This window comes from Cebus imitator, unplaced genomic scaffold (genome assembly GCF_001604975.1).
Source record: "Cebus imitator isolate Cc_AM_T3 unplaced genomic scaffold, Cebus_imitator-1.0 Scaffold101, whole genome shotgun sequence".
Classification (NCBI taxonomy): Eukaryota; Metazoa; Chordata; class Mammalia; order Primates; family Cebidae; genus Cebus; species Cebus imitator.
The window spans coordinates 5,914,891-5,935,092 of NW_016107416.1; the positions used below are offsets into that span (position 1 = coordinate 5,914,891).

Sequence of the window (20,202 nt, forward strand, 5' to 3'; positions counted from 1 at the left end):
AAAATTAAAAAAAAACTTGTAGCAATAAATGCATAACATTAAATTTACCATATTTACCATTTTAAGCGTGCAGTTCAGTAATGTTAAGTATATTCACATGCAACAAATCCCCAGAACTTTTTCTTCTTGCCAATCTAAAACTCTATAACCAGTAAACACTGATTCTTCTTCCCTCTTTCTTGGCCTTTGGTAACCTCTGATTTTTTAATACTTATTTAGTCTTTCTTTCTCTTTCTTAAACCAACCTACCTTCCTTTCTTCCTTCTTCCTTCCTTCTTTCCTTCTTTCTCTTCCCCCTTCCCTTCCTCCCTCCCCCTTTCCTCCCTCCCCCCTTCCTTCTTCCCCCCTTCCTTCTTCCTTCATCTCTCCCTCCCTCTCTTCACCCTTCCTCTCTCTCTTCCTCTTTCTTTTCTTTTTTCAGACAGGATCTTATGCTGTTACCCAGGCTGGAGTGCAAGTGCACTGTTGCGATCACAGCTCACTCCCGGGCTCAAGCGATCCTCCTATATCAGCTTCCCAAGTAGCTGAGACTACAGGCACTCACCAGCATACCCTGCTAATTTTTAAATCTCTTGTAGAGATAGAGTTTCCCTATGTTGCCCTGGCTGGTCTCAAACTCCTGGCCTCAAGGGACCCTCTCTCATGGCTGGAATTACCGGTGTGAGCCACTGTACCTGGCCGTTTGTTCGTTTGTTTGAGAAGGAGTCTCACTCTGTTGCCCAGGCTGGAGTGCAATGGCGAGATCTTGGCTCACTGCAACCTCTGTCTTTCAGGTTCAAGCAATTTTCCTGCCTCAGCCTCCTGAGTAGATGGGACTACAGGCTCGTGCCACCACGCCCGCTAGTTTTTGTATTTTTAGTAGAGGTGGGGTTTCACCATGTTGGCCAGGATAGTCTGGATCTCCTGACCTCGGGATCTATCCGCCTTTGCCTCCCAAAGTGCTGGCATTACAGGTATGTGCCATCACGCCTGGCCTGCTTATATATATATATATATATATATATATATATATATACACACACATATATATATATATACATACATATACACACACACACACACACACACACACACACACACATATATATATATATATTTTCAGTTTTTATTTAAGAGACTGGGTCTCACTCTGTTGCCCAGGCTGGAATGAATGGTGGGATCACAGCTCATTGCAGGCTCCACCTCCTTGGGCTGAATCAATTCTACCATCTCAGTCTTTCAAATAGCTGGGATTACAGGTGTGCACCACAACACTTGGCAGTTTTGACTCCTTTAGATCCTTCATAGGAGTCCTTTTGTGACTGGCTCATTTTTTTTTTTTTTAAGAACGCTGCATGTCGTTTTCCATAATGACTATATTATTTTACATTCCTACCAACAGTGCCCAAGGGTCCCAACTTCTCTATTATCTGGCCAGCACTAGTTATTTTTATTTCTTTTTTCTTGTAGTACGGGGGTATTGGGCTGTGTTGAGGATCAGTACACACACATTTCCGTTTGAATACAATTCTTAACATACTAGAATGAAAATCTCAAAAGCCATGTTCAGATGATCTTTTCTAAAATGATTCCAGTGACTTTCCAGCTTAAAAGCTGGAGGCAATTTTTCCTTAAGAGCTGTTAATTTACAATGTAATATATAAATTACATACTCAAATTTTCAATTTTCTGCAGCATATTAACAGTTATTAGGAAAACTGGACTACCATAACCAAAGATGTTACAGAGTGCACACAATACTTTTTTTTTTTTTTTTTTTCCTCAAGGCAGAATCTCAATCTGTCACCCAGGCTGGAGTGCCGTGGTGCGATCTCAGCTCACTGCAACCTCTGCCTCCCAGGTTCAAGTGATTCTCCTGCCTTAGCCTCCCGAGGAGCTGGGATTACAGGTGCACACCACCATGCCTGGTTAGTTTTTGTATTTTCAGTACAGACGGGGTTTCACTGTGTTGGTCAGGCTGGTCTTGAACTCCTGACCTCAAGTGATCTTCCTGCCTCAGCCTCCCAAAGTGCTGGGATTACAAGCATGAGCTACTGCACCTGGCTGAGTGCACACAATTCTGACAGTGAGAGTAAAGATTAAGGAGTGGTTTTCTTTTCTTTCCTTCCTTCCTTCCTTCTTTCTTTCCCTCTCTCTTTTTTTTCTTTCTTTTTCTTTCTCCCTCCCTCTCTCTCTCTCTCTCTTTCTTTTTTTTTTTCTTGAGACAAGGTCTTGCTTTGTTGGCCAGACTGGAAAACATTGGTGTGATCAAAGCTCACTGCAGCTTTGAACTCCTGGGCTCAAGCGATCCCCTTGCCTCAGCCGCCTGAGAGGCTGGGACTACAAGCGTGAGCCACCACACACACCCGACCCCTTTTGAAAGTAAAATCTTTAGAATGGCTTTTATTTATAGGCAACTGCAATTACCACCCGCCCCCCCACAACCCCATCTTTCGATGTTCACCTAACAAGCTCCTGGTGGTAGCCGGTAGCTCCGACAGAGAGCAACAGAAAAAAGATAAGGTCCAAGCTAGCGACCACAGGCCTGGGCGGTATTTCACCTTTGGTGGTGCCATTGGTTTCCTGTGGTGAGATTATTCTTCCCATTGGGGTTAGGACACGTAGACCAGGTAGGACTCACTCACTCAGGGTTGGAGGGGAGAAGTCCTCCTTCCCTTGCTATGAGTATTAGTTTCCTAGTTCCCTTTAGCATTTAGCCTCACCCAGGCGGAGATAGTAATCTTGCAATTGTTTCACACCCATTATCTCCTGTTGGCTGGAGGCAGGGAGGACCCTCTGGTCTTTAATCTGTCTTGTCTTTAACTTTAGTCAATCAGGAGCCTCTATGTGGTCTATTCTTTTTAGACCAGAGATGCCTGGTCACATGGCTCTCTTTGGGAGGACTTAGATTGATAATGGCAATGGTGACACTTTAGGGTGGATATCCGAGCAACAGGCGGAGGAGGGCTTTATGCAGCCTCACAGCGGCACCACACCCCTCCAGCAAGCTGTTCTGCTTGCTGTGTATCAGTGACAGATCGCAGAGAGAAGAGAACAGCACGTGGTGCAGAGCCAACAGGAAGTGGGGAGCTGCCTGGGACATGCCTGCTTAGGCAGCGGGTGGGGAGCACGTGAGAGCATGCAGGGGAACTGTGGGCCAAGCCTTTAGAGGGGTTCAGGGCATCACCCAAGGAGGTTTCCCATGGAGAGCTTTTTTTGAGGGTTTCGTTCTTGTTGCCCAGGCTGGAGTGCAGAGATAGGACCTCAGCTCACTGCAACCTCTGCCTCCCGAGTTCAAGCGATTCTCCTGCCTCAGCCTCTGGATTACAGGCACCCGCCACCATGCCTGGCTAATTTTTTGTATTTTTAGTAGATATGGGGTTTCACCATGTTGGCCAGGCTGGTTTCAAACTCCTTGACCTCAGGTTATCCACCCACCTTGGCCTCCCAAAATGCTGGGATTACAGGTGTGAGACATCGTGCCCATCCCCTGTGGGGAGTTCTAACTGGTGAGTTTAGAGTAAGCAGGACCAGTTCCGTGGGCGCACACAGGCTGTGATGGGGAGGGGGCACTGTGGCATATCTGTGCAGTCCATGCAGGGCGTGGGGGCCAGTGGGTGAGTCTAGTAGGTTGAGCCTAGCTGTGCCCTAGTGAAGTGGTCACCAGGAGGCGGTGTATAAAGTAGATTGCTGGATCATCTACCTGGAGGAACTGAGAGGAGGTGGAGGGTTGAGAACTGCAAATGGTGTCCAGGGTGACGAAACTGGTATGAGAAAGCCCAACTTATATTCAAAGTGGATGGCAGACAACATAAAATTACAAGAATTCCCAACAGCTTTGTATTACAGGATATAAAACTACCCTCTCCACCTGTGGTTTGTTAAGCTGACACCCACGACAGTCAAATCCTTCCGTAATTCATAGCCCACAGTTTTCTGGTTGTATAAAAAATAAACAGCAAATGATTTTGCTTCTTTAAAAAAAAAGTACTTAGGCTAGGAGCAGTGGCTCAAGCCTGTAATCCCAGCATTTTAGGAGGCTGAGGTGGGAGGATTGCTTGAGCCCAGGAGTTCAAGACCAGGCTGGGCAACATGGCAAAAACCCATTTCTGCAAAATAATAATAATAAAAAAATAGCCAGGCACAGTGGTGCATGCCTGTAGTCCCAGCTCTTCAGGACCCTGAGGCAGAAGGATTCTTTGAGCCCAGGAGATCAAAGCTGCAGTGAGCCATGTTCTTGCCCCGGCACTCTAGCCTGGTGACAGAGTGAAACCTTGTCTCCAGAGAAAAAAATGAAAGCATTTACATTTTAAAAATCAGATTTTCTCCTTCTTAAAAATATTTCCAGGCTGGATGTGGTGGCTCATACCTTTAATCCCAGCACATTGGGAGGCCGAAGTGGGGGGCCTGCTTGAGGCCAGGAGTTAGAGACCAGCCCAGGCAATATAGTGAGACCCCATATCTTTAAAAATAAAAAATAATTAGCCGGGCACGGTGGCATGTGTCTGCACTCCCAGCTACTTGGGAGGCTGAGGTGGAAAGATTGCTTGAGCCCAGGAGTTAAGGCTGCGGTGAGCTATAATTATGCCATTGCACTCTAGTCTGGGTGACAGCAAAATTCTGTCTCAAAAAAAAAAAAAAAAAAAAAAATTTGGGCCGGGCGCAGTGGTTCACGCCTGTAATCCCAGCATTTTGGAATGTCAAAGCGGGTGGATCACTTGAGGTCAGGAGTTTGAGACATGGAGAAACCCCACCTCTACTAAAAATACAAAATTAGCCAGGTGTGGTGGCATATGGCTGTAATCTCAGCTACTCAGGAGGCTGAGGCAGGAGAATTGCTTGAACCCAGGCGGCGGAGGTTACAGTGAACTGAGACTACGCCATTGCACTCTAGCCTGGGCAATAGGAGCCAAACTCCATCTCAAAAAAAAAAAAAAAAAAAAAAAAAAAGAAAAAGTGGGGGTTAAAAAAAAAAAAAATAAAAAAAAAAAAAAAAAAAATGCAGAGTTATGTTTGTGTTTATAAAATATAGTATTTGATAAAAATAGTTCTAGGAATTGCACGAAGGGAGACAGGGACCACTGATAAGACAAGGGTGAAGGATATTAACCAGACTTGACTTCTTTCTCTCCTGCTTTAGTAGAGACTAGACTCTTCTCATTTTCAGTTTCTCTATTTTCTGCAGGAAAATCTTTACTCTCTGGATTAGCTACTTTGGTCTGTTTGTCTTATACTCCCATTTCCTTTTTCTTTGCATTTTTGTTGTTGTTGTTGGAAGATTTGTCCTTTTCTGCTGCCTGTTTTGGATTTGCTTTCATTTTTATAGGGGTGGGTTTAGCTGATAACCTCATCAGTCTTCACTTCAGCCCTTCCTTCACTGCCCCTTCAGCTGTGTGGACCTTCCTCTTGGGCAGCTTGGCAACAGGGAAGGCGCCTGAGGGTACTGGTGCCTGCAGGCTTTGAGCATGGAGAGTGTTCTTGAAGCGGGGCTGCCTGGCCACTTGGAAGAAGGTAGGGAGAAATCCACGTGGAGGAAGGTAGGGAGTAATCGGGAAGTCCAAGACGAGATGTGAAAATAGAGAGCCTGGCCAGGCGTGGTGGCTCTTGCCTGTAATCCCAGCACTTTGGGAGGCTGAGGTGGGTGGATCACTTGAGGTCAGGAGTTCGAGACTAGCCTGGCCAACATGGTGAAATCCCGTCTCTACTGAAAGTACAAAAATTAGCCGGGTGTGGTGGTTGCGCATGCCTGAAATCCCAGCTACTCAGGCAGAGGTTGCAGTGAGCTGAGATCGCGCCACTGTACTCCAGCCCGGGCGACAAGAGCAGGACTCTGCCTCAAAAAAATAAATAAATAAATAAATAAATAAATAAATAAAATAAATTAAAAAATAAAAATAAAGAAGGAAAAGAAAATAACCCTTGAGAGCCTATTTGGAGGTTCTAACAGGGAAGTGCAGCGACTCAAATACCCTCCATTGAAGAGCCATCCTCCTCTATTTGAAGGAGCTCGCAGCTTCAGGAGGGAGAGGACACCTGCCTAGTCAGAGAGATTGAAAACAAAAGCTCTTAAGGTTTTCAAGCATCTTTGGATGGGGGTCCTAGGTGACCAAGTGGGAAGATGACTGCCTCCTCATGGCATAAAGGGGGGAGGCAATTATAGAGAGATCCTGCAGTTCCTGATCCCAAAAATCTCTCTATTGTCTTTTTGTTTCTGGCAGAGTAAACTGTTGAATAGTAGAAGCCTAGTCTGTGGAGATAATTTTTCCTGGGGCTGAGATATCATGACCCACATATTGAATGCAGAACTTCGTCATTAGCCACTTGGTAGCCCTTTATTGCTAATGCCTTAAGTGTTCAGAAGAGCGCTGTCATAACTGACAGGACACAGAAAATCACCCACATACTGAAATAAAGTGAAGTTTTCTGGGTATTTTAAGTCCTTTACATACAGCCCTCAGTAACTCCTTGGGGCATAACTGTCCAGATATATTGTTGATTTTCCCAGGTGAAGAAAAACAAATACTGGGTATCTTTATGAAAAAGGATGCCGAAAAAAATCTGAACGCAAATTGATGACAGGTGAAATATTAGATGTTGGAAGGGGTCACAGCCAGCACAGTATTAGGGTTGAGCATCAGGGGAAATCTGGGTTTGACACTTTTATTGATAGTTCTCAAGTCTTGGACTGGCTGAAAATCCTCTTCCGTCTGGCTTTATAGTGGCCATAATGGGAGTGTTGCATAGACTAGAAGTGGGGATTAGCAGTTTTTTATCTAATAAATCTTGGGTTACTGGATGGAGCCCGTCAAGGCCCCATGGTTTTAAATGATATTGGGCAGTTTAGGGAGGAGCATGGAAAGATCTGTTTCCACCTTACGGAGCTCTGCGGGCCGTGTTTGTCCAATACCGATAGAGTTTGTTGCCCACAAAGAAGGGATTTGTCTAACAGCTGATGTAAGTCCTTAGTTGAACAGTGCTAGGTTGAAGGGAAGAGGAACTCAGAGAAGTGGACAAAGCCATTAGGTGACATAAACCTGGGGGTGGGGTAGGGCAGGAGTTGCGGAGGGGTCCCTTGTGGGTGTATGAAGTTTGATACTCCAATTCCTGAAAAGATCCCTTCTTAACAGATTTACAGTGATGACAGAATTGAGAAAAAAGTTGTGCTGAGCTTTAGGAGGCCCCCAAAGAAACATTAAGAGGTTGAGAAAGGCAAATTGTGAGACAAATGATCAAAACCTGCCACTGAAAAAGTCTGGGCATGCTGAGAAAGGAGCATGGGAAGCAGGGTGGTGGCTGGTGTTAAGGGTAGATGATTGTCTCGCCCAGGTGTCCGTATCAACAAGAAACATGGGCTGGTTGAGGTGGCTCTTGCCTGTAATCCCAGCACATTGGGAGCCTAAGGCAGATGAATCACCTGAGGCCATGAGTTCGAGACCAACCTGGCCAACATGATGAAACCCCGTCTCTGCTAAAAATAAAAAATTAGCCGGGTATAGTGGTGCGCACCTGTAGTCTCAGCTACTCAGGAGGCTGAGGCAGGAGAATCGCTTGAATCCAGGAGGCAGAGTTTGCAATGAGGCAAAATTATGCCACTGCACTCCAGCCTGGGTGACAGACAAAGACTCTGTCTCATAAATAAGTACATAAATAATAAATAGATAAATAAATAAAAGAAACGTGGTGAGGTGCCTTTCAACTTTGAGTCTGGTGGCAGTTGGGAGTGCTGGACATTTACTTCCTTGGAGGGGAGTCAGTGATTTTCTGCGAGAAGAGTCCTGAAAGTTTTCCCTCCTTTTGAGAGCTGTGCAATTCTAGACGTGGTGTTCTTTACAGTATTGACAAGATTCCAGATCACTGAGAGCCCATGATTTTGAAGCTTGCTCTATGAGTTAAAATCTTGGGTTTTTTCAATTACTGTGATTACACTGAGTGCATTATTACAAACCTGAGTTATGTATTTCCCAGTTGTTTGCAAATGCTGCCTTTCTTTTTCTTTTTTTTTTCCATTTATTTTATTGCATTTTAGGTTTTGGGGTACATGTGAAGAACATGCAAGATTGTTGCATAGGTACACACTTGGCAGTGTGATTTGCTGCCTTCCTCCCCACCACCTACATCTGGCATCTCTCCCCTTGCTATCTCTCCCCAGCTCCCCACCCCGCACCGTCCCTCTCCTATTTCCCCCCAACTGACCCCAGTGTGTAGTGCTAATGCCTGAAGCTCATACATGTCTACATTTTTCTAGTTGATATTTTTTTGTGTGTGTGATGTGTGAACGCCAGCCTGAGACCATTTACAAAGCTTGTAGGCAGAGCAGAGGTTTTTTGGAGAAGTCAGTTCCCACCCTGAATGCACCTTCTATGTTGTCTCCAGTCGATGATGACAGTTTGCCACTTTGTTGCATACAGTTTTGATTATATGGCTGATTGGTTTCGGTCAGATACTCAAAACTGTACACAGCAAAAGGGATAGAACTGAGAGATGCCTCCCAGTAGTTTATCTCTTATTTCCTTCAGTCTTCAGAAGGGGTCAGGGATAGGCTGAAGAAAAAGGTCCCTGGAAATGATGGTCCATTTGGTTTTTTCAAACCAAGAGGAGTCATCTCCAGGTTCAACTAAGAGCTGGTTACATTGATATAGGTCAGGGAGAATATGACCCGAGGACAATTCTAAATTGTTCAGTAAATTTTCTGTTTTCTTTCCTTTCTGGGTGATGACATGTAATTCAGACCAACACCAAGGTTTTGGTTTCATCTGTAGGAGATCGCGGACTAATGAATCTTGATGTTACAGGGAGTTGAGGGGCGTTGAGGTTCGGTTGGCAGAGGACATTCTGGGAGAGAAGGATGCAGGAGAGAGCTGGGAGTGGGATACGGAATTGCTGTGGGGTTTTCCAGGTTAAAAACATGTTTCTGAAGGCATGATGTAGAAGCCTCAATGGTTTGAGTGAGGTATAAATTATTTCGCTATTTTTTGGCTTCTTCCTTAAATAAGAAGACCATAATGCATTTGAGAATTTTGTTCCTTTTTGCTCTGGGTGTCCCCTTAGGTGGATTAATTTGGGGATATCGGAGGAGCCCCAGAGGGCCATTGTAATTCCAGGTCTTCAGAAAAGTTTTGCCACGTGGAAAGAACACGGACAGTATTGGGACCATGTGGTGAAGCAGGATTGGAGGAACAGGGGTTTCAGTCGACTGAGAGGTTCCCGTGAGAGAAAAAGGCTCAAATAGAGATAACAGAAAGACGTCTCCAGGACCCAGGAAAGAAAATTTTCCGGGGGCCAGGGAATGAATTCCATTCAAAACAAGGAGCCAGGAAGAAGAACTTCCAGCCTAGGAGGTACCTTTCAAAAGAAACCTGGGACTCTAACCTAGCTTCTGAGAGTATATTCAGAATTGTAGGAATCAGGCCGGGCGCGGCGGCTCACGCCTGTAATCCCAGAGCTTCGGGAGGCTGAGGCGGGTGGATCACCTGAGGTCGGGAGTGTGAGACCAGCCCAACCAACGTGGAGAAACCTGGTCTCTACTAAAAATGTACAAAATTAGCCAGGCGTGGTGGCGCATGCCTGTAATCCCAGCTACTCGGGAGGCTGAGGCAGGAGAATTGCTTGAACCGGGGAGGCAGAGGTTGCAGTGAGCCGAGATCACGCCATCGCACTCCAGCCTGGGCAACAAGAGCAAAACTCCGCCTCCGAAGAAAAAAAAAAAAAGAATTGTAGGAATCAAAATGTGTCCTCAATGTGCCTCAACAAATGCTTGTTCAGGCGCTGGATGTGGAGTCCGATTCCCCACTAGATACCCAAACTGTAGCAGGTGGTTCCCATCTGGACCCAGTCGCCGCACCAGATCGCGATCGGAAACACCGCAGGACCTGAGTTAAAGTGGCGAAAAAACATTTTATTTAGTAACTACTGAAAGCAGGGAAGGAGCTGAGCTCTATTCCGATTTGGGCAGAGGTGATTTGGGCCTTTTAAAGAAACATTGAGGAAGAGGGGAGTAAAGGAGCTGAGAAATGTCGGAGAAGTGAGAAAGTGCGAAGGGGAGCTTCCGGATAGCGAAATTCGAGGAGGATCCTGGAGGGTGACCCCCCCAGAGAGCACGTGGAATCTTCCCACTCCCTCCGCGCCCTTGCCCTGCGCATCTCTTCCATCTGGCTGTCCATCTGTATACATGGAAATTTCCTTTATAGTAAACAGGTAAACGGAAATTTGCAACAGCTATGAAAATCTTCAATTTTCTGAATCCATTTTTTATGTTTAGTGGCGATTGCTTAAATGCCTCAGTTTTAAGTACCATAGCGAAAGGAATGCATGCGATTCCTAGATGAATGAATTGGAAGTACATTTAGGCAGTTTTTGTTTTGCTTTTTCAGACAGGGTCTTGTTCTGTAGTCCAGGCTGGAGTGCAGTGTCGTGAACACAGCTCCCTACCTACTCAGCCTCCTGAGCTCAAGCAATCCTCCCACTTCAGTTCAGCCTCTCGAGTGGCTAGGACCACCGGCGCCCACGCGCTACACCGCCCAACTAATGTTTATTTATTTATGTGTTTTTTAATTTTGTAGAGACATGTCTCACTATGTTGACCAGGCCGGTTTTGAACTCCCGGCCTCAAGCACTCCTCCTCTGCCTCAGCCTCCCAAAGTGCTGGGATTACAGGTGTGAGCCACTGCACCCGGTGATTTTGCAGTTTTTGGAAACCGTGAGTTTGATTCTGGAAGACTCCATGAAACAAATGCACTTCATGTGATTTCTCAGTAATGTTGATAATAGATTTACTTCTGAACCTCTTGGAAGTGTATATGTTAGAAGCAGTTCTCCACCCAATTGATATTGAATTAAATGGCTGTAAAATTACTGTAAGAAGAACTGAGAGCAGTACGGGAAATTTGGTAACTAATGCCGTGTTGTAAGCTACTCATGCCGATGTAGCATTACGTCATACAAGTATTTTCAGATCTAATTCAATACATCCAGTGGGGAATTTCACTTCCCATGATTTTTTGGCTATCCTTCTCGTAGTGGACCCCAGTTTTCGTTGTCAGAGTAACACAAGCACAGCTACTTGAAGGTCTTGAAAATGAGGTTAGTAAATATTCAGCTTTAGATGGGGGTTTTTCTGAAGTTGTTGGAATAGAATTTGGACTCAATTCAGATGCAGAACTGAGACTTGAATAAAAGATACTGTGAAAGTTCAATGAAAAAATTTACCTTCTTGTTATTAAAGAATATATCGCACATGAGAAAAATAGTTACATTATGTTTGATAGTTGTTCTTGAATGTTTGACACAGAAACTGTACAGGTAACTTCCACAATCGCCCTGAATCACTTTGAATCGATAAAAATTTTGTAGGAAAGGAAGTAGTGTCTTTCAGGCCATTGAATGAATTTGATTACTACTACAAACAAATCATCGTTATTAACAGCCTTTGAGGAACAATCAGATAAGCCATCAGCAGTAATTGCAGCACCTGGTATAGAAAGGCGAACTTGCCGTATTTCTCAGCAAATGAAAGAACATTTGCAACAACTTAGAGCTGGAGGGAGACAAGGTTTAAGAACTTTTCCCATTATTGGTGATAATGCATCTGAAAGTTTTGATTCTGATTGAAATGCTATATGGGTAATATATAATCAATGCCCAAATGAACGGACAAAACATACACTTTTGGCACTGTTAAGCACAATAATATAATTTTGGCCCTTTGGTATTGTTCTAGAATTAATTTTAATTCTAGGGATATTGCTCTAAATGTGCTACTTATCGCTTATGATTCTTCAGTGTGTTATGCAGGAAACAATATAGATATACTTGTGAACTGTTGTTTGTGATTTAAGCATATATATCAAATAATGTTTCTAGATTAAATGACTTTTAAGCTCCAAAGAAAAGAATACAAAGCATTGATCAATATAAACGTGATTAGGCCAGCTGTGACTGCTAGCAGGCAGTTATCTGAATTAGGAATCTATCCTCCCACAGAGAGTTGGAGACAGAGGCCTTATCCTTCTTGATGATTCTGTTTCGAAGGAATGGCTCTCAGGTCTTTGAGAGAGATGCCCCTGCATTACAAGAGCTACATATGTACAATTGCGAGGACTTTTTTGGTAAATGCCCTAAGAAAGAGAGGTCAAGAAGCTATCATCAGCTGTTTGATGGCTAGAGCACATCGTAAATTTTCCTGGCAGTGTTGAGCTTTCTCAGGCAGGCATTATTTAGGGGCCTGGGATCATTCTAGGGACACAGCCTGATGCTGTCAGAAGCCAAATTTTTTTAATCCGGTCTCAGTGCAGGATTTAGACAGGGTTTTCATGTGCCAACGGTTCTGCACATTTCCTTCTCTGCCGCTAGGCACTGTGCGTATGATCCATATGGGAATCTACACAGTGTGGTGCTCTTCATGGCAATCTATGGGACAGCTCAGGGAGAACTCAGCTTTTCCAGCCCCCCAGTTTTAGGTTGGAAAATCATGGTAATACCCATTAAGACACAACACAGGCAGTAGCCAGCAAGCAAGCTGCCAACATTGGTGGTGCCCTCTCTGGCAGTGGCTGCTGTCTGCTGGGCCCAGTTTCTAAGCCCAGGGCACTCTACAAATTCATCATCTCCATGTGGTTTACATGACCTACCTTGTTGGCTGTGCTAACTATTCTAAAAATATACCCTAGACTTGTTTTGAGCAGGTGTAATAAGGCACACACACCAAACACACAAATGATCGCCAGGAAGCAAGACTTTTTTTTCCTTTTTCTTTCTTTCTTTTTTTTTTTTGAGATGGAGTCTCGCTCTTTCACCCAAGCTGGAGTGCAGTGGCATGATTTCAGCTCACTGCAACCTCCACCTCCCGGGTTCAAGCAATTCTCCCTGCCTCAGTCTCCTGAGTAGCTGGGATTACAGGCACATAGCGCCACTCCGGGCTAATTTTTTTTTTTTTTTTTTTGAGTCTGATCTTATTTATTTGTTACTCAAAAAATCTTATTTATGACTGGATTCAGACTTAGAAGTAGAAGCTCGCAGAGACGAAAGTCTGCGTCTCTTCGCAATTTGTTCCTGGCGCTTCTCTTTAGCCTCCTTCATTCTCTTGGCCAAAAGTTTAGCATATTCTGTGGCCTCTTCCTTGTTTTTCTTAGTACTCTGCTTCTTCAGAGCAATACACCGCCGTTTGTGCTGCAGGACATGTGGAGTAACAAGACGCTGAATCTTGGGTGCTTTAGTCCTAGGTTTCTTACCTTCTTTGTTTAAGGGCTTTCTTAAAGCATATTGGTGGACATCATCTTTAGAGAGATTGAAAAGTTTGCGGACTCTGCTAGCTCTTTTGGGCCCCAGGCGACGAGGCACGGTGGTATCAGTCAGTCCAGGAATATCCTTCTCTACTTTTTTTACAATAACCAAGTTGAGAACGCTCAGATTGGCATCCACGATGCAACCACGGACTGATTTTCTCTTTCGTTCTCCAGTTCTCCTTGATCTGTAACAGGAATGCCCCTTACTCAGTAGCAGGCGGACACGGCCATGAGTCAAGATACCCCGCTTCATGGGGAAACCTTGTTTGTCGTTCCCACCACTGATTCGGACCACATAACCCTTCCGTTCTTCACCCAGAGCGTTGGCAGCTGGGTGAAGACGCTGACGCTCTGGGTGAAGCTGACGCTCTGGCGACAAAGTCTGTTGCCATATGCTTCTCATAAAAAGCACGAAGTTTGCGTTCGTCGTCCACTTCAATGAGTTTCTGGCAGCCAGTGGTTGGAAAGGAGATGTTCAGCTTCATCTTGAAGCAGCTATACGCCTTCCAGGCGCCACGGAAAAGAGGCAATTTTTTATTTGTAGTAGAGATGGGGTTTCACCACGCTGGCCAGGCTGGTCTGGAACTCCTGACCTCAGGTGATCCACCCGCTTTGGCCTCCCAAAGTGCTGGGATTACAGGGGTGAGACACTGCGCCTGGCCCACAGACAATTTTAATTTTTATTTATTTATTTATTTTTGCAACGTAGTCACGCTCCATCTCCCAGGCCGGAGTACAGTGGCGTGATCTCAGTTCACTGTAACCTCCGACTGCCAGGTTCAAGCAATTCTCCTGCCTCAGCCTCTTGAGGAGCTGGGACTACAGGTGCGCATTACCACACCTGGCTAATTTTTTGTATTTTTAGTAGAGACGGGGTTTCACCATGCTGGCCAGGCTGGTCACAAACTCCTGATCTCGTGATCTGCCCACCTTGGCCTCCCAAAGTGCTGGGATTACAGGCATAAGCCACTGTGCCTGGCACATTTTTTATTGTACCCACAGTTCCCAAGACACGGGAGGCAGGCATGCTACACAGGGCCACACAGGAAAGTGACAAATTGGGGTGAGCAAATGTAGAGAGAGGGGAACTGCTGGCAGCGCCTTTATTATGAATTTTTCAGCAAAGAGTGGGCGAAACAGAGTAAGCAAGTGGTGCAAATTTAGGATTGGATAGTTTTCATGGTTTCAGTGAATTCTGGGTTATGGGGTGGGTCCCTGGTGGTCTAGCACCTGGCGCTATAGTACATCGGACAGGGGATAGTGTCCCAGACTGTAGAGCTCTTTTAAAGGAGATGGCTGGGAGTGGTGGACCGGGGATTGGTTGGTTTGCATAGCAAAGGCGTGCTGGCAGGCAAGTTGTTATCTCTGAGAATTAGTTAAGCCTGAGATAGGTGGTACCCATATCGAAAGGCTCTAATTGCATCACGAATACAGAAAATAAGAACATATAGTTAATCCAATTGGACTTGTACTGCTCTAGCATTACAAAATTTTCTGGAGCCCTTTCCATGTCATAATATTTGAACACTACCAATTAGTTTTAAAAAATAGGATCTGTAGAATTCACAGCTTCCTAAATTCTTCCTTATAGAGTTACTCTATTTGAATATAAATTGCTTTATTGTTGGAAGTTAACTAGTGAAAATGTCTGTGAGTTTAAATAGACCTGCTCAATAATATAGTTTTCATCTTGATGACTTCATTGTATAAAATGGCGATAGGAATTCTTTCAAGTTAAATCTTTAGAGGATATAAGCTTAGGATGATCTTTGAATTAAAGAAACAAGTGTTTGGTTCGTAGCACTGTCAGCCCCAACTATCACCAGATGTTGAAAGCACTATCTTTGAGAGCTACCGATTGTGTTTCTACTAGCAAGAAGAGAGAAAGGAGAAGAAGAAAACGGGTGAGTAAAAAAGAAAAAGAAGTAGAGAAAGAAAAAAAAGAAAGGAGTAGAATATGGCAAGAATTGGTAGAGAATTATTGGAAATGATCACTCCAGCTATGTCTATATGAAGGAGGTGTATTACAAATGTATCTATACAATGTAAAGTGGAAAAGATTAAGAATACGATGTGAACACTGTAACTGAGAAGTTAAAATCACACTATGCACAATTTTAAATTCACATGGGGGAAAATGTTATCATGATTTTATACTTGTAGTTCCTTGCCCCTGCAATTCCTTTGCCCACATCTACTCCTGATAAGCAGAAACAACTATTTTTAAAATTTTACTTTGAACTGGGCGTGGTGTGGCTCATGAGCATAATCCCAGTGCTTTGGGAGGCCGAGGTGGGAGGATCCTTTGAGGCCATGAGTTAGAGACCAGCCTTAGCCTAATAGCAAGACACTGTCTCTAAAGAAAAAAAAATTGGCCCGATGTGGTGGCATGCACCTGTAGTCCTAACTACTTGGGAGTCTGAGGCAGGAGGATCGCCTGAGTCCAGGTTGTAGGCTGCTGTGAATGACCTGTCACTGCACTCCAGCCTGGTTGACAGAGCGGGGCTATGTCTCTATTTAAAAAAATTATTTTGTTCTAGGTGGATCATCTGTATGTTTACGTTAAAAAGAGGCTTATATAGCTATTTAGTGATTTGCTGACTGCAGACATTACATTATATATTAAATCCGTACATGACAGATGAGGAGTTATTAATAAGTCATTTGCACAGGTCTCCCTGTGTACTCTTCTCCCTACACTTATACTCCCATTCCGCAATTGTCTACTGTATATTTCTGCAACTTAAAGCCATATACTCTTTCTTTCTTGCTCTCTCTCTCTCTTTCTTTCTCTCATTCTCTTTCTTTCTTCTCTTTCTCTTTTCTCTATCTCTTTCTCTTTCTTCTCTTTCTCTTTCTCTTTCTCTTTCTCTTTCTCTTTCTCTTTCTCTTTCTCTTTCTTTCTTGGAGTTTTGCTCTGTCACCCAGGCTGGAGAGCAGCAGCACAATCTTCACTCACTACAGCCCCTGCTTCTGCCTCCCAGGTTCAAGCGATTCTCCTGCCTCAGCCTCGTGAGTAGCTGGGATTACAGGCATCCACCACCATGCCTGGACAGTTTTTTTGTATTTTTTAGTAGAGATGGGGTTTCACCATGTTGGTCAGACTGGTCCCAAACTCCCAACCTCAAGTGATGCTCCTACCTCAGCCTCCCAAAGTGCTGGGATTACAGGCATGTGCCACTGCGCTCAGTTCCTTTTCTTGCCTCCCTCCCTCCCTCCCTCCCTCTCTTCCTTCCTTTTTTTTTTTTTTTCAAATAGTTTCACTCTGTTGCCCAGGTTGGAGTACAGTGGCACACAATCTCAGCTCATTGCACCCTCGATCTCCTGGGCTCAAGCAATCCTCGCATCTCAGCTTCCTGAGTGGCTGGGACTATAGTCAGGAGCCTCTGTGGCTGCCTGCTTTTTTTTTTTTTTTCTCTTTTTTGAGACAGATTCTGGCTCTATAGCCAGGCTGGAGTGCAGTGGCACGATCTTGGCTCACTGCAACCTCTGCCTTCTGGGTTGAAGCAATTCTCTTGCCTCAGCTTCCCAAGTAGCTGGGACTACAGGTGCACGCTACAACGTCCAGCTAATTTTTGTATTTTTTGTGGAGATGGGGTTTCACTGTATTGGCCAGGATGGTCTTGATCTCTTGACCTCATGATCCACCTGCCTTGGCCCCCTAAAGCGTTGGGATTACAGGTGTAAGCCATGGTGCTCACCCAGCCTGCATTTTTTCATCAACATTTTTGTTCCAACAATCAATCAGTAAGATGAGGACATTTAACACTACCATCTTTCCCACTACCTTGCAAATGAAACTTTTGTCCGTCTTGCAGGAGAAATCAACAAGACAAATGGAGTTATTTTCTGACCATTCACATTAATTTTATTCTGATTTATTTATTTATTTATTTATTTATTTATTTATTTATTTATTTTTGAGACGGAGTCTTCACTCTGTCACCCAGGCTGGAGTGTAGTGGCGCGATCTCGGCTCACTGCAACCTCCACCTCACTGGTTCAAGCAATGCTCCTGCCTCAGCCTCCCGAGTAGCTGAGACTACAGGCGGAAGCCATCACTACCAGCTAATTTTTTAGTAGAGACAGGGTTTTACCATGTTGGTCTAGCTCATCTCGAACTCCTGAGCTCAAATGATCTGCCTGCCTCGGCCTCCCAAAGTGTTGGGATTACAGGCATGAACCACGGCGCCTGGTCCACATTAATTTTAAAATAATGATTTGGATGGGGCATATGCGTGAATCCCTTTATGCTTAAAGAAAACGTTTTACTTTTTAAAGAGCTAACATGGAAGGCTTAGGGGGTAAAAGCTTTATAATGACCTCACCTGACGGTGAATAGGTAGAACAAAGTCCACAGTAATAGAATTTGGGAAAAGAAACAGCCCATACTCTAAGCTGATGAAATCTAAATTCTTTCATGATTCAGCTATGAGATCTTGGAGTGCTTTCTAGACGCAAAAGAGCTGATTTTAGTGTCCCTTAAAAGAGGAAGAAGATGAAATAACACATACATAGCACTTTTTTTCTCCCTGGACCAAATATGTTGGGGAAGGAAATGGGGTTACATACAAACCCAATCCTGATCTCTAAGGTCCTCTAAAGATGTTTAGATGTGTAATGTGTTTAGATCTGTAATGGGTTAATAAAGAATTGAGGGGGAAATTACAACTTTTGGAGCTTAACCTTATGGATAACTAAGCTCTCCCACAAAATGTGCCCATTGCCACTAGACAGAAATTTTGATTGTGTGGATTGCTGATCTGATCCAGAATGGCACTCCCTTTGATGTTTTATGATAGTATCATGTTGGAAGAAAAAATTTGCCAACTAAACTATAACACAATAATTTCTTGTAATTTAATGTTTTTCTTTCCTTTTTTTGTTTTTCTCTTTGAGACAGGGTTTCACACTGTTGTCCAAGCTGGAATGCAGTGGTGCGATTGCGGCTCACTGCAGCCTCTACATCCTGGGCTCAGGTGATTCTCCTGCTTCAGCCTCCTGAGTAGCTGGGACTATAGGCATGTGCCACCATGCCCAGCTAATTTTTTGTCTTTTTTGTAGAGGCGAGGTCTTGCTATTTCCCAAGTTGATCTTGAACTCTTGAGATCAAGCGATACTCCCACCTCAGCCTCCCAAAGTGCTGGGACTACAGGTGTGAGCCACTGCACCTCGCCTATTATTATTTCATACTCAGTAAAATACATTTATTATACATCGATCTTGTGCATGCATAGAAAGGGAAATATAAGTAAAATTGGTTTAGGGATTTCAGAAACTAATTCATGTTCAGAACTCAACTTTTATTTAATTTTAATTTTTTTTTTAGATGAAGTCTCACTTTGCCACCCAGGCTGGAGTGCAGTGGTGCGATCTCAGCTCACTGCAACCTCTGTCTCCCGAGTTCAAGTGATTCTCCTGCCTCAGCCTCCTGAGTAGCTGGGATTAGAGACACACGCCACCACACCTGGCTAATTTTTTTTTTTTTTTTTTAAAGTATAGATGGAGTTTTGCCATGTTGGCCAGTCTGGTCTCAAACTCTTGACCTCCGGTGATCCGTGCTGGGATTACAGGCATGAGCCACCACGCCACCACGCCAGGCCCAGAACTCAACTTTTATGAATCGATTTTTTTTTTTTTTTTTTTTTAAAGACGGAGTCTCACTGTGTCGCCCAGGCTGGAGAGCAGTGGCACCATCTCGGCTCACTGCAACCTCTGCCTCTCAGGTTCAAGTGATTCTCCTGCCTGCCTCCGGAGTAGCTGGGACTACCGGTGCCACCACACCTGGCAAATTTTTTGTATTTTTAGAAGAGATGGGGTTTCACCAGGTTAGCCAGGATGGTCTGCATCGCCTGATCTCGTGATCTGCCCGCCTTGGCCTCCCAAAATGCTGGGATTACAGTCATGAGCCACTGCGTCATGAATCGCTTTTGGAACCAGTTGTCTATGGCTGTGGTTTTCCACCAAAGGTGTTAGTGATGCATCTAACCTTAAAAGCGCTCCAGCCAGGCGCAGTGGCTTGTATCTGTAATCTCAGCACTTTGGGAGGCGAAGGCGGGAGGATCCCTTGATGCCAGGAGTTTGAGAGCAGCCTAGGCAACAAAGTGAGAACCTTGTCTCTACGAAAAATAAAAAAATTTAGCCAGGCATGGTGGCACATGCCTGTGGTCCCAGCCACTTGGGGGACTGAGGCAAGAGGATCGCTTGAGCTTAGGAGACTGAGGCTGCAGGAGCAGAGTTTTGCGCCACTGCACTCCAGCATGTGTGACAGAGGGAGACCCTTTCCTTTCTCAAAAAAAAAAAAAAAGAAAAGAAAAACAAGAAAAAAGAAAGAAAGCATGCTGCACTATTTATGCAGGATTTTCTTTTCTTTTTTAAAATTTATTATACTTTAAGTTCTGGGGTACATGTGCAGATCGTGCAGGTTTGTTACATAGGTATACACGTACCATGGTGGTTTGCTGCACCCCTCACCCCATCATCTACATTAGGTATTTCTCCTAATGCGATCCCTCCCCAATCCCCCCACCCCCTGCTATTCCTCCCCTAGCCCCTCACCCCCCAGGCCCCAGTGTGTGATGTTCTCTTCCCCGTGTACATGTGTTCTCATTGTTCACCCACTTATGAGTGAGAACAAGCAGTGTTTGGTTCTCTGTTCTTGTGTCAGTTTGCTGAAATGATGGTTTCCAGTTTCATCCATGTCCCTGTGTATGCAGGATTTTCTTCCAGGCCAGCTTACCTTATTTTGCAAGTTTTGATGCTGGCGCCTGCTTGATCTCAACTGAATGTATCCATTATGAGTTTTTTTTTTTTTTTTTTTTTTTTCTTTTTTTTTTTTTTTTTTTTTTTTTTTTTTTTTTTTTTTTTTTTTTTTTTTTTTTTTTTTTTCCCTTTTCCCTCCCCCCGTCTTTTTTTTTTTTTTCTCTTTTTTGAGACAGATTCT

The 20,202-nt window shown here is 44.2% G+C and overlaps 1 protein-coding gene across 1 annotated transcript in view; it reads right to left on the reverse strand.

Moving 5' to 3' along the window:
- Window positions 1-12,897: 12,897 nt before the first annotated feature.
- The window catches only part of LOC119472440 (40S ribosomal protein S6-like), a 9,870-nt gene continuing 2,565 nt past the window's right edge, over window positions 12,898-20,202 (reverse strand). Inside the window, exon 2 of the mRNA XM_037741505.1 lies at window positions 12,898-13,692. Within this exon, the coding sequence (XP_037597433.1) occupies window positions 12,952-13,692 (741 nt within the window). The 3' untranslated portion in view covers window positions 12,898-12,951. The remainder of the gene's footprint in view (window positions 13,693-20,202) is intronic.